Source organism: Aythya ferina (assembly GCF_964211825.1).
Source record: "Aythya ferina genome assembly, chromosome: 6".
Lineage (NCBI taxonomy): Eukaryota > Metazoa > Chordata > Aves > Anseriformes > Anatidae > Aythya > Aythya ferina.
Window position 1 is genome coordinate 26,633,739 of NC_140303.1, and position 12,940 is coordinate 26,646,678.

A 12,940-nucleotide genomic window follows, 5' to 3' on the forward strand; every position below is an offset into this window, starting at 1 on the left:
TTGCCCATGCTGTTAGCTGAATGCTCATGTTAACATGAGGGGTCATCCTTGCTGCTTTTTTTCTGATCTGCTCTATGGCTATACATTTTCACTTACCAGTATATCCAGTCTGAGGCTCGGTGGGCTAATACAGTTTTGTTTTATCACTAAATAAATATATTTAAAATGGGAGCCATCCATATTAAGATCAAGCTTCAGTTTTGCAACAGATAGAACAATGTGTGACTCCCAAATGAAACTAATGAAGTTGTTTCTGTTGAAGGCATGTATGACAGCTAAATTTCAGCTTGTAAAACAATTGGTTAGCTTTAGTTAGACTTGCTCTTTCAGAGGTATTCATTGTGTTACTAGAGCTGTTTCTGACCTCCCTTTGTGTTAAGCTCTAACAAGAGGACCTGCCCCACCAGTACTGCACTGTCATGTTCCTTAGGGAACATGCAGTATAAGCAAGACGGAGCAAGAGGGAGCAAGCAGAGAGGGCTGATGTGCACTTCTCCAATAGAGATAGAACCCCAGCAGGGGCATAAAGGCATAAGCCTGTTCTGTTCACTCCTGAAATGTGGGACCAGATATTGGCTGACAGTTGTCAGGCTTCTAGGATGGAGCTAGTGCAAATAAAACCAGGTAGAGCTGCCATTTGTCTGTACTTGTTAGCTTAGACCACATGCAACATGTCTCATCAGACCTCTATGTATTGTTGCCCTGCCTTTCCCAGATAAATCTAACAGTTTAAGATGATATGCACAGAACTCCTATTCTATAGCTATATAAAGTAGGTGTTAACCTTCAGATCTGTATGGCATTGGTAACAAAAGACCACATCTTAAAGACATTGCTATAAGCTTTGCAATTTTGATGGAAGCCTCCACTTAGAACAAAAATAAAAGCCTGGAAAGTTAACGTTTCCTCTCAGACAGTAAAAATTATGGCAATCTTGGATGTTTCACAGTGTATCAGGCAGGCGCACTGGGGCAATATGTGTCTGGAATTCTGTCTGTACCCTTCCATTTGCTAAGTTGCACACCTGGTTGTAATTGCATGCTTATTGTAGTGTGGAAACAGCTAAGATCAAACCCAGAAATTTTTAAGAGAAAATATGCATATTAGATTGTTGCAAATTCCAAATTTTTAATGTAAAGAGTGACAGAGATGCAGTGAATTATGGAAATCAAATGTATTGCTTCTCTCTTAGCTATTTGGCTATGTCGGAGATCTGCTGAATATCAGAGTGTTTCAGATCATAACTTTGCATTGAATTCCTGAAGCACAGCAAAAATTGACAGCAGGCCTGAAGCAATCAGCATTTGGATATATTCTGAGTCAAAATCTCTTACACACATCCTCAGAGTACATACTGAAATATGCATGTGTCTGGAAGGATAGTTATTGCCTTCTGTTTTAAAAATTATGCAAAATATTTTTTTTTCCCTAGTTTAAAACTGTCTGAGAAACAACTTGTGTGGAGGTGGAGTTTTTTAAAAGTGTTTTTATATCAGTTCTTCTGACCTAGGCTTTGCTACAGTTTAAAAACAATGCCATGGTATTTCCTAATGACTGAATTTCCCGGAGTTTAATTACAGTGGTCTTTATTCTAATATATATGCATCAAGACAGCAAAGCACAGGTATTTTGTTTTTCAGCAAAGACCTATACAGGGCTGACTGCTACCTGAAAAAATGATGGACTGAAACACAGTCTAGTCTTTCCATCTTGCATGACTGTCCTATCTGAGAGTTAATGTAAATTCTTATGAAGTGCTAGAACAATGTGTTTTTTCAAGGCCATCAGAGTTGTTCATCAGTGCTACTACTCTGAATCTATCCCAGGCCACTAGCCATTTTTTTCTGACCCGAAGCTACCAGGAATGCTGTGTGCAGTAGATGGCGCTGAGCTTACATGACTTCATACACATGTCTATTGCTCACAACACCAGTAAGCAAGAGGAACTTTAGAGCTTAAAAGAGAATGATTTTTTTTAAGAAAAGGTATTCCTGGGCTAGTACAGGACTAATAATTAAAAGAAAGAAAGAAGGAAAAAAGGAAGGAAAGAAAGAAGGAAAAAAAAAAAAAAAAAAAAAAACAAAAAAAAACAACTCTTTCAGAGTTTTTATGCTATCTAAATTGAGTTAGTGCTGCACTGTAGAAATTAGGCATTGTCATATTTTTTTTATACACTTTTTTCATGAACAGTCTGCGGTGTTGTAACTACTGAGGCCAAGGGCTAGATGCTAACTCTGCTGAAATCTGGTTTTGAAATTGGAGAGCCTAACTTTGGACTACGGGTGACATAACCTCATGCTGCAGGTGTTGCATTCCTTCTTTACTTTTGAAACCTGAAGAAATGAATGTTTTACATAGCCTTTAGTATCTATAGTTCCTAATGTTATTGACAACAATTCTTACTTCCTATTTTTCTGTCTTGTGCTCACAGGAAACTCCTTGAAGAAATACAGCCTGCCATCCAGTGCTAAAACCCCTGGGTAAGAAGTCCAGTGGCTTTGATATTGTTTAACAGACACAAATATGTTTTGGTGGGGAACAAGTAAAATGACTCTTTCTAAAGTATATGCACTTCTCTTTTCATCTGCCTATTGCATCTTTTCTTTAGCTCTGATTCACTCTGAGGGCCAGATTAAAAGTGTTGGATTCTTGTCCAGTTCTCAGTAATTCCTTGCTGGAAATGTGTCCCCAAGGCTCCTTGCCTGTGCAAGAATGAGGGAAATGGAGGAAAGAAAAGCCTGGTAGTTAATGACTCAGTTCTGCACAGCATGACATTGGAATAGAATAACTGGTTGGCATGATCGCTCATACTTGTGAAATGGGAATAGCAAGAATGGCTGGGCTCACAGAGGCAGGGCAAGCCTAACTTCATCGATTCAAAGTCCTTAGCTCCTGCAGAGCTGAATGCCAGCTACAACATCTGGAAACAAACAAACATTTCTGAAGTCAAGTGTGTTAAGTCCAAATCTCCATTTTTCCCAAGTGGAATAGATACCATGAGAACTGCTCTGTCAGTAAAATGTTCAAGGCTGTCAGGAAGTGGCTTGATACAGCTACTGCTCCTTCATAACAGGAATTCAGATGGCTGAAAAGAGAACTTTCTGTTTGCATCTGTGCTGCAGTTTTGCACCCTTCTGTCTCTGTTCTCTGAAATTCAGAAATCCTTCCCTGCATCTTCCATGACAGGTCAAGCATCTTTTAAAGCTAGAACAACTACTACTTCTAGACTGTTTAGTAAGAAATAAAATCAACTGAAATAATAATTCAAGTATAATTTAAATATTTCCAAGTAACACAGTAGGCATACTGTAGGCTAGAGGAAAGACTTGTTCTGTTTTGGTGTAACTGTTATGAAGAACTGGTTGATTGGGTGATCTACTCTGACCTGACCTGGCACAATGAGCCTTCTTGCTGTTCTTTACATGTAGCTTTTAATGTTGCCTTCCTCATGCTATCAGTTATTTAATTCTACAATGAAGTATTTTCCATTGCAGCTTATTATGGTCACTCTTCTCTCTCAAGCATTTTTACTGATCCTCTTCTCTGTGTATATTTTTTCATCACAGTCTCATCTCTTTCTTAGAAAGCTCAATTTGCCTACATGGCAGTCATCGTGTCTTGGCAGCACCTTGGATTAAGGGAATATAGTATCTGTTGGTATCTGACACGTAGAAATGGTGAGGTACTGACACATCTCTCTTGAATGGGGTAAATAGCCATCTGGAAAAGGACTTGCAAGTGATTGAGTTTGCTTGAAATAAAAGGTAAAAAAAAAAAAGAGTGAAAACTAAATGTATGCAGTGTTTCCTGTCATTTAGTTTGTCCAGCTCGGATTATAGGCAACTCATGTGGACATCCTTGTATACTGGATGAGGGTACATAGCATTAATGCTATCCTCATTCACTGCATGAGGAATCAAGAGCAGCCATCACAAGCATTTGCATTTCTTCCATTGGCCAAAAAATAATTAGTGTATGGCTGAAAGTCTGATAACTACAATGTTGGTTACTGCTTATTATATATCCTTGTTGGCAGAAAACCTGTTTAAAATGCTTCCTGAATTTTACTTTATCCAGGACAACTTCTAGAAGTTCTTCTGTAACACCAGAATTTTGATTCCCTTTTTAGGGGAAGACTTACTGTTCCTCCTGTGGAGCATAGGCCAAGCATCTGGGGAGAGAGTCCACCCAAGTTTGCTACAAAACCCAATAGAGTTGTTGTGCGTGAAGGACAAACAGGCAAATTCTCATGTAAAATAACAGGACGACCTCAGCCTCAAGTGACTTGGTATAAGGTATGAATTCCCAATTAATTAATGTCCTCCTTCTGTTCTGAAGTGTTTTTGTTTGTTTGTTTGTTTTGTTTTGTTTTGTTTTACTTGAAAGAACGAAATGCATTTGATACTTGAAAGAATGAAATGCATTTGATACATAATGCATTATGGCAAATGATCATGGCAAGAATTTATGTACAAGGAGGGCCATATTCTTCCTAATTTTCATGTGGAATAAATCCAAAAAAGATGCTAGTTTTCTTCTGAGTATAAAGTTCTATCATAAAAATAGCAAGTATGAGAAATACTTGCTCAAAGACCTTGCTAGGTAGATAAGAGAAATAGAGAAGGGATGGGAAATAAGATTATCACAATCTCTGTTTTATCCCTCTGCAGGGATTTAATGCTATGGCTGAGGTTACAGAGGAGTCTCTTACAGCTTTGAAAATTTCCCAAGTTCTATGTCAGCGCCTCAGTCGCAGCCTTTTCTGTTTCATTTATACTAGGTTCCACCTGTACATTAGAATTAAGAAGATACCTTCAAAGAAATGAAATTGAATTGGAAAGAAAACTAACAGCTTAGGAACTGTCAGACATGATTGTTTTTTGGCATGCACAATTGTTTTTTGCAAATTTAAAAAAAAAAAAAAAAAGTCTAAGACAAACAACAGTTCAACTGATTCAGTATGATCTCTGCTAAAACACTGGTAGCTGAAAAGAGTCTGACATAGAATATAAAGGAGACCTGAGCTATCAACTTCAGATCTTCATTAAAATGGGGAATTGTGAGCATTTACAAAAATACGCATATTTATATAGAAATAAGCAACACTTAAAATTCATTAGACTATTAAAAAACCACGACTTAAGTCCTACTGCCCCCTTTGGGCATATGCAAGAGATATGCATATGCATATGCAAGATCTCCAAACACTTTCTTGGTAGTAGTGAGAGAGTGCTCAGATGATAATTAAATATTTCACTGATTACACCTTTTATTTTCTGGAACTATTATAATTTTAGAGAATTACAATTACTTTCTTTAATTTGGAAGAACAAATATTGTGATTGCTCTGTTGGCATCCTGCTCTCCTTCAGCCTTCAAGAACCAGTTGCCTTATGCATTGGTGTCAAGACATGTGGAAATGTTGTGGCAGCTTTTCCCAGAGCTTTTAACTTTTTCTAGTGTCTGCAGGTTTTCTGGAAAAAAAAAAAAAAAAAAAAAAAAAAAGGCAGAAAACTGCTTGTAGGGCAGGGACATGCTTCCTACTCATGGCCTGTTTCACTCCAGACTTATTCTTGTTCTCTGTTATACAAGAACGCTGTTACATCTCAGAAAACAAGCAACCTTGTTCCGTGGAAGCACTCACTAAGAACATCTCCTTCAGTTGGCAGCTCTGCCTAGAATCAGCTTTCCCCTCTGCAGCTGCTACACAGCTGCAACAGTCTGCTTTCCGTCCCACCAGACTCACTTAGGCTTTCCAGCCATGCAGCTCAGTACAAAATAAGATTTGTCATTCAGTTCTCTTTGTTCGGGACTACATAGTAAACAGCAGCTTGAATAAACACTTTGGTACTTCACACACTGTTTTGAGGTTTGGTAGAGGTTACCTGACATATTTTGTCATTCACTGTTAGCTTCTTTACCCTATGATTCCATAATCTGACATTCCTCCTCTAATCAAAAGAACTAAGTGCATGACATTTTTGTTACTAGCAGCTCTTTGAGTCCCGTTCGTGTCTCTGTCCTTAAAAAAAACATATTTTGATGCTCATAGGTCTGCATATATTACTCAGTAAAATACCATAGGTGTGTTGTTCAGAGGTTCACTAGTCACACCATTGCTGGCCTGCAGACACCCTGTCACTCTTGAACTTATCCTCAGTTCATCGCTACAATGTTTTGGTTGAGTTGGGTTTCTCTAGGCCTTCATAATATTAATTCAGCACCTATTTTGAGCACTGTAAAGTTTTCTTTCAATAATTCATTTGCTCTGTAAAGTAAAAATGTGTTGTTGCTCTGTATCAGAGTTTTATTGGCAGGTTGTTGTGAAGCATGTTTTTATACCTTTATTCATAAGGCATGACTCAAAAGGTAATTGTGTGTGCTTTGGCTAACTGAAAACAAGCTCGAGCCCATGATACTTCAGGTCACATCAGAAAGGTACTGCAGAGTTCTGCTGAGTGGCCGGTGTATCAGCCCTGCCTCAGCACCATGAAAATGAGCTTATGTGACAACTGGACCACATCTGGCTAGCGCAGAGCCAACACAATGGACAAATTAAAACTGCACATTTCAGAACTAATGAGTAAGTTCTTGTGTAAATATCTTACTCTGCTTATTTTTTTTCTTCTGCCTTTTCTTACTTAAGTTGTAAAGAACAGAAGCTTATACAATTACCAAACCCCTGCTGTGAATCAGCTTTTTGGATCTACAGGATTTACAACACCCAGAGAGCAGCAAGTTCACAGACACTTTTTCCCAGAACTTTTACTGACCAGTACCTTACAAATCCTGGAGGAAACATATCTTTCCCTTCCTAAACTTGGGATAGGAAAAGTTGTAGTGCCTGATAGCAAGGAAATCCTCTATAATGGCTGATGTTAAAGCAGAGGCAAATTTACTCACAGAATGAGTTGGTCAATTTTAAAATAGAATAGAATTTAAAAGCAAAGAAACAATTGTTCTGATTGTCTGATCTATGTAAAAGCACAGAACTATATACGTTTTCCTGCCGTAAAGTCTTGTGTTTTGATTCACCTCCAGTGTAGCCCTTTGAAAGAAACTCCACTTTATTTTAAATCTTGGAGTTGTAGGAGAATGCATCAAATTTGCAAGTAAATTGTATCGATCTTCTATACTTCTCACTATTCCTGGCTCCAGATTTTTTAATTATTGCATTGCATAATATCCCGATGTGTTAGACTAAGGAGCACTCTAACATTAAACATCTTTTTTAGATAAGTTTAAAGCTTCATGAAGTTTAGTTCTTTTGTGACAGAAGTAACAGAGTCAAAGCTGGCTTTCTCCCATCTATATATTCTTTGCTAGTGGCTTGTCTTGGTCATGAGGGTTCTGTTAGAGAATGCTTAAATCCAGACCCACCTTCAGCTGGTCTCCACAAGGAATTTGTATTGCAGCAATACCTCCTTAAGGCACAGTTAGTGCCTTCTGCTACCCTCCTCACCTGGCCCTTGATGAGGTCCTCTCATGTAGAATTTTTTCCAGTTCCTGAAGAGATACAGCATATTGATGAAGAGATACAGCTATTGAAGAATGGAGAAATGCTCCTCAGGCTGGAAGTTGTTACTTAATGTGATGTTTGACTTCCCTGGAGTGAACATGAATGGAACAGTGGTTTGAGCCAACATACAACAAAAGAAAATGTTTGTAAGGATGTGAATATGGTAAATAATGAAAAGTCAAAAACAAACCAAAAAGTATGGATGGCAAAATGCAAGGAGAAACAGCCTCTTGCAGTTATGAATTAAAGAACTTCTGGGCACTTTTTTTTTTTTCTTTTTTTTTTTTTTTTATCATGCAGATATTTTTCACTGAAGGTATTGGGCTGAAAGATAGGAGAAAGACATTTTTGCCTGATGTTTTACCAAAAAACAAACAAACAAACCTGTTTTCTCCCCGTCTCCTACAAACAGCTCTCTGTCTCATGGTGTCTTGTGATATTTGCAGGGTGATATTCAGTTGCAGCAAAGTGAGCGTTTCAACATGTTTGAGAAAACTGGCATCCAGTTCTTGGAAATCCAAAATGCTCGGCTTGCTGATGCAGGAATTTACACATGCACAGTGGCAAACAGTGCTGGGAAGGCTTCTGTGTCTGCAGAGCTCACTGTCCAAGGTACAGTAAAGACAGATCCACAGGAGAGCACAAATGAACCACTGTCATTGCTTTGAAAAATCTTTGGTTGTGTTTTCAATATAAATATTTACTTTTTTTTTCATCTTACTCTCTCTTCATTAGATGGTACTGTGATAGCTTGGAGCATGCTACAGCTGAAAACATTGTGTTGGTTTAATGGCAATGAACAGTCTAATTGCTTCTTTGTAATAACTTTCTATAAAATCAGCTTTCCATTTTTACTGTGGTTTTGATCTTCATATGTTTTGAACGTAGAATTTAACTTCGGCTAGAAACTTTGCAGTTGTAATTCTAAACAGTAATTAATTTTGTATTTATTGAATAACAGCACTGGGTGCATGTTTATACCAACTACTTTTTGGAAAACAAAATTGTATCTGTATTTGTAGAACTAGGAAAGTAAAGGACAGGAGCATAACTTAAAACTGTAAGAGATAAAAAGAAGTTTAATGAGATTAAAATTCTCAACTCCCAAATCCCCTCGCTCTTATTTCCCTACAGTTAAAGAAAATAATCTATTTATATAAATACTTCAGGATGTTCTATTCCACATATGCTTTACCATATAACAGTTCAACTTGCAGTTTGATGATTCTTATGGTACCCTTTACATTAGCCTCAAAATCATAAAGCCTTCAGCAACTGCACAAAAGAGGAATTTCATCAGTCAGTGGACAAACAGCTGGCTTAACAGTTGTAGAACCCAATGAAATAATTAAATCAACAACTGCTGTTTTTACCTGCAGTCACAAGATCAATAGGTTACATATGCCCCCAGCAGAGAAATTTTTGGTGAGTGTTGTCATTCTGTAAGATACCAAGAACATAAATAACACAAGGATTTGTATTTGGGATCCTCAGAACCACAACTAGCCTTTACCACCTAAAGCTGTGTGTGTTTTTTTTTATCTGTAAGTTCCAATCTGATGAGGCCATTGTAGAAAGTTTCTATGTATTGCCTGTTCAACTAATGTTTCATAGAAAAGGCCATAAAGTTCACTAAGCACTTTTTTTTTTAATGTGAAACTTGATAGTTACTTGCTCTCCCTGAACTTGTGATCTTTCTGTTATGTAATGGGTACATCTGCCCTGAGAGATGATGCAGAACTGGGGTCACAAGGTCAGTTGTGGTATATGTTTGCTTCAGATGCTGACCACATCTCCGAATAATGCACGCATTCTTTCTTGGATTAGCACAGGTCAGTAAAAAGGGCACTCTCTTACAACGTACTCGACTAACTGGATGATTCCACTTACCTAACCACAATAATATAATACCGAAGTCTTTCATTATCAATTAAATTAGGTAGTAGAAATTGCTGTAAAATGCTAGCAGAAAATCAAGTGGTTCAGAATTACTGAATTTTCTTTTATAGCCACGCAGTCACTTATTTCTACAATCTTGCTCCAAGAGCTTCATTTTTTTCTCCAGGTAGCTTATGTAGCTTATGTAGCTACGCCAATGTAGCTTAGCCCAGATTTCCTGGTGATGTTTCAAAGTGAAGAAACACTGATTTAAACAGGGTACCACTGCAGTTTCATTGTTGGCATGCTCAGTTGTAGTACTGATGGTTTGTAGTACTGATGGTTTGTCTTTCTCCCACTTCTGCATGCTCTTTGGAGTTCCCATAGGACTTGATGAGCTGGTTCTCAGGTGGAACCTCTTCTTTACTTCTGTCCTCCAACAGAGAATCTTTGAGACTCATAGTTCTCAAAGGTCTTGAGAGCTTACTTGACCTAGAAATGTCTCAAAGTGGACCAAGACTTCTGTTTCAGCTGAGCCATTTGGTGTATTCTATATAAATTCTAGACATGGTGGTAGTCAATCTTGACTTCAAAGGACTGAAGATATGAAGAGTGAAGGATCTTAAGTGTGTTCTTCACTTATAATCTTTGAAATTTATGGGAGTGTGTGTGGTATTGTATGTATAAGTTACCTGTTCTTTTTTTATTATTATTATTATTTCAGGTCCAGACAAGACTGACACATACACTCAGCCACTATGGTACGTTTTTACTAGACTTCTTTGTCATACCATGGTTCCTTCTCAGCACTAATTTTGACATTTACAGCACGAGCCTTCATGCAACAACAAGTTGTATAATCTGAACAAAAGCTATGTGAGGACACTCACATATACTCTCATATAAATAGTACATACTGTCAGTACCAATTGGTCAATGTTTTTATTTTTTTTTTTCATCCAAACCCTAAGTATCAAGTAAGTAATGAGCAGGTTGTTCTTTGCTGTCAAAAGCAAAATACACTATGGCCACAGTATTTGATATTGTTTGCAAATAGTAGTTCTGACCAACAGATCCATCATAGTTCTGAGAAACTCCTCCTAATAATACCACAGATTATGTTTTTACATCCATTCAACTGATTTTTTTACTCCACTACTTCTCCCTCCTCTATTATTCTGCCAAGGCACCATAATTAGAAATAGTAAATTCACTGCATAATTTACATTTTAATTTCACCCTAAGAAGCTATTTTATGTGGTATTTTGAACTGTAATTACATGTAGCCTCAATTTATTAAAGCATGCCATAGTGCTACACTATGGATATTCCAGGGACTCATGTAATTACTCTCTAGCAGCATATTCAAGGCTAGTGTCTGACTCACAAAACACGTGTTACAACCTGAGCAGAGGATTTGTACCCAGAAACTCCTCAGTTGAGACATTGTTTGAGCACTGATCACATTTAATGAGTAATTTCACTTTACCTCTTTCATCTCTGTTTTTAATCTGTCTGAGGGAAAGAGAATTGCTCTTGTCACTCACATAACTAAAGGCAAATTGATCTTCCTCCTAAGGGCTTGGACATTTATATCATTGCTGATAATAATAATTAGACTTTATACAGAGTCGTATATCTGTAAACTTATCTTCCTTCAGCACGCCATCAAAACCAACAACATTTGCTACTAAATCTGCTGAAAATTCAGATTTCAAACAGGCAACTAGCAATGGGATTGCCAAAGAGCTCAAATCCAGCAGCACTGAACTCATGATTGAAACCAAAGACAGGGTGGCAGCAAAGAAAGAGACCTTTTACATCTCCAGAGAAGCCAAAGAGAGTAAGCAAGTACAGAACCAAGAAGTCAATGCAGTATCTCTTCAAGAACCTAAAGGAGGAACAAAGGGATCTCAGGTCTTGCAGAAAACTTCAAGCACCATCACACTACAGCCTGTCAAAGTGCAACCAGAACCAAAGACAGAATCCCAGACCACTTTCATCAGGCAGGGTGAAGACAGGAAAAGGACTGTGCAGCCCATGACGACAACTCAGCAAACCCCATCTCTGACAGCACAAGTAGGTCCAAGGAGTAGAGAAGCAGAAAATAGAGCTGGAGCCCGGAAGGCTGTAATGGAGGAGAAGAGGGACCCTTTGGGAATTCCTCCTCAATTTGAGAGCTGCCCAGAGAGCCTGGAAGCATCAGAAGGACAGGAGATTAAATTCAAGAGCAAAGGTAAAGGGATGAAAGGTATCAGAGCCCTGGGGTTAGTCAGGTTACCCTTCTGTGTGCAGAAGTAGGGAAGTTCTTCCTCCTTCACTGCAAGTTGCCCTGCTCATAAAGCGTTTCAGAAATAGATGGTGAATTTTATGTTGTTTCCACAGTAATCTGCTGTGGAAAAGGTCAGGTGAAGAACTGCAATCAGTCTCTATATATTTCCATTTGGGATTCTACTATTGCCCTTCATATTTGGTTGGTCCAGTGATGATCTGAGTGCTTCCTAACAGCTGAAATGAAAAAGTCAGAATTAAAATGGTGTTTAAGAGTTTTCTCCACAGTTTGGCCAGGCTTCAAACTCTTGAAAGAGTAATGAAGGCTGCATCTTGATGAATCCAGGAAGTATATTTAGAACACTTCTTTTTTTTTTTTTCTTTTAATTACAATTTTAGTAGAAGATTATTTATAACTTTTTTTTTTTTTCTTAAAATTGCACTCTAAAATGCTCCTACAAGTGAGAGAGAAATTACTTTATATGTCTCCAGCTTTCTCTTCTCTAGGCTGTGCAGTCCCAGAATGAACAACCACAGTAATTGTTTCAGTGGTAGGAACCGTGGATTGCGAAGTACTGATAAGTACTCAGAGAAACCTAATGAGTAGGATAGGAAGGAATGGCAGAAATATCTTTTTCTTCACTAATATCACATGCATTTTTTTTGTGTGTGATTTGTTAGAGGAAGAATTTTCAGATAGAGGTGCTGTGGTTTTTCAGGTTACCAAGCATTTGTTATTTTAAAGCTGGACTGGCTGAAAGGTTTTGGAGGATCAGAAATATCAAAGTGTCTTTTGAAGGCAGTGTATTACTGACTCATTAAGGTTTATATAATCATGTATGTGTAAATTATACCTAATTTATACTAAAGCAAATAATGGAATTACACTAATACCTGTCCATAAAAATTCAAAGACCTGATGGTTTAGTTTCAGGGAAACCAAAACCAAATGTGGAGTGGTTCAAAGAGGGTGCACCTATTAAAACTGGAGAAAATATCCAAATATATGAAGAAGATGGAGTTCATTGCCTACGGTTAAAGAAAGCCTGCTTGGGAGACAGTGGATCTTACAGCTGTGCAGCTTTCAACCCCAAAGGCCAGACTTCCACCAGCTGGTTGTTAACTGTCAAAAGTAAGTAAGCTAGTGTGAGCCCATCTGCACTTTGAAAACTGTGGCTGGTCTTTACTGTGTTGCTGAAGGGTGGTGACTAAAAAATTCCTGTTGGAATTTCTCAGTAAAGTTTAATTCTGATTCCTAGTTCTGACACTAAT

At 37.9% G+C, this 12,940-nt stretch overlaps 1 protein-coding gene across 4 annotated transcripts in view; it reads left to right on the forward strand.

Annotated features, from left to right (window-relative positions):
• The window catches only part of MYLK (myosin light chain kinase), a 201,793-nt gene that overhangs the window by 82,461 nt on the left and 106,392 nt on the right, over positions 1-12,940 (forward strand). For all 4 annotated transcript variants that reach the window (XM_084524653.1, XM_084524650.1, XM_084524652.1 and 1 more), the window contains 6 exons: positions 2,432-2,480; positions 4,130-4,295; positions 7,966-8,131; positions 10,122-10,158; positions 11,059-11,633; positions 12,597-12,800. In XM_084524653.1, the coding sequence (XP_084380779.1) occupies positions 2,432-2,480; positions 4,130-4,295; positions 7,966-8,131; positions 10,122-10,158; positions 11,059-11,633; positions 12,597-12,800 (1,197 nt within the window). The remainder of the gene's footprint in view (positions 1-2,431; positions 2,481-4,129; positions 4,296-7,965; positions 8,132-10,121; positions 10,159-11,058; positions 11,634-12,596; positions 12,801-12,940) is intronic.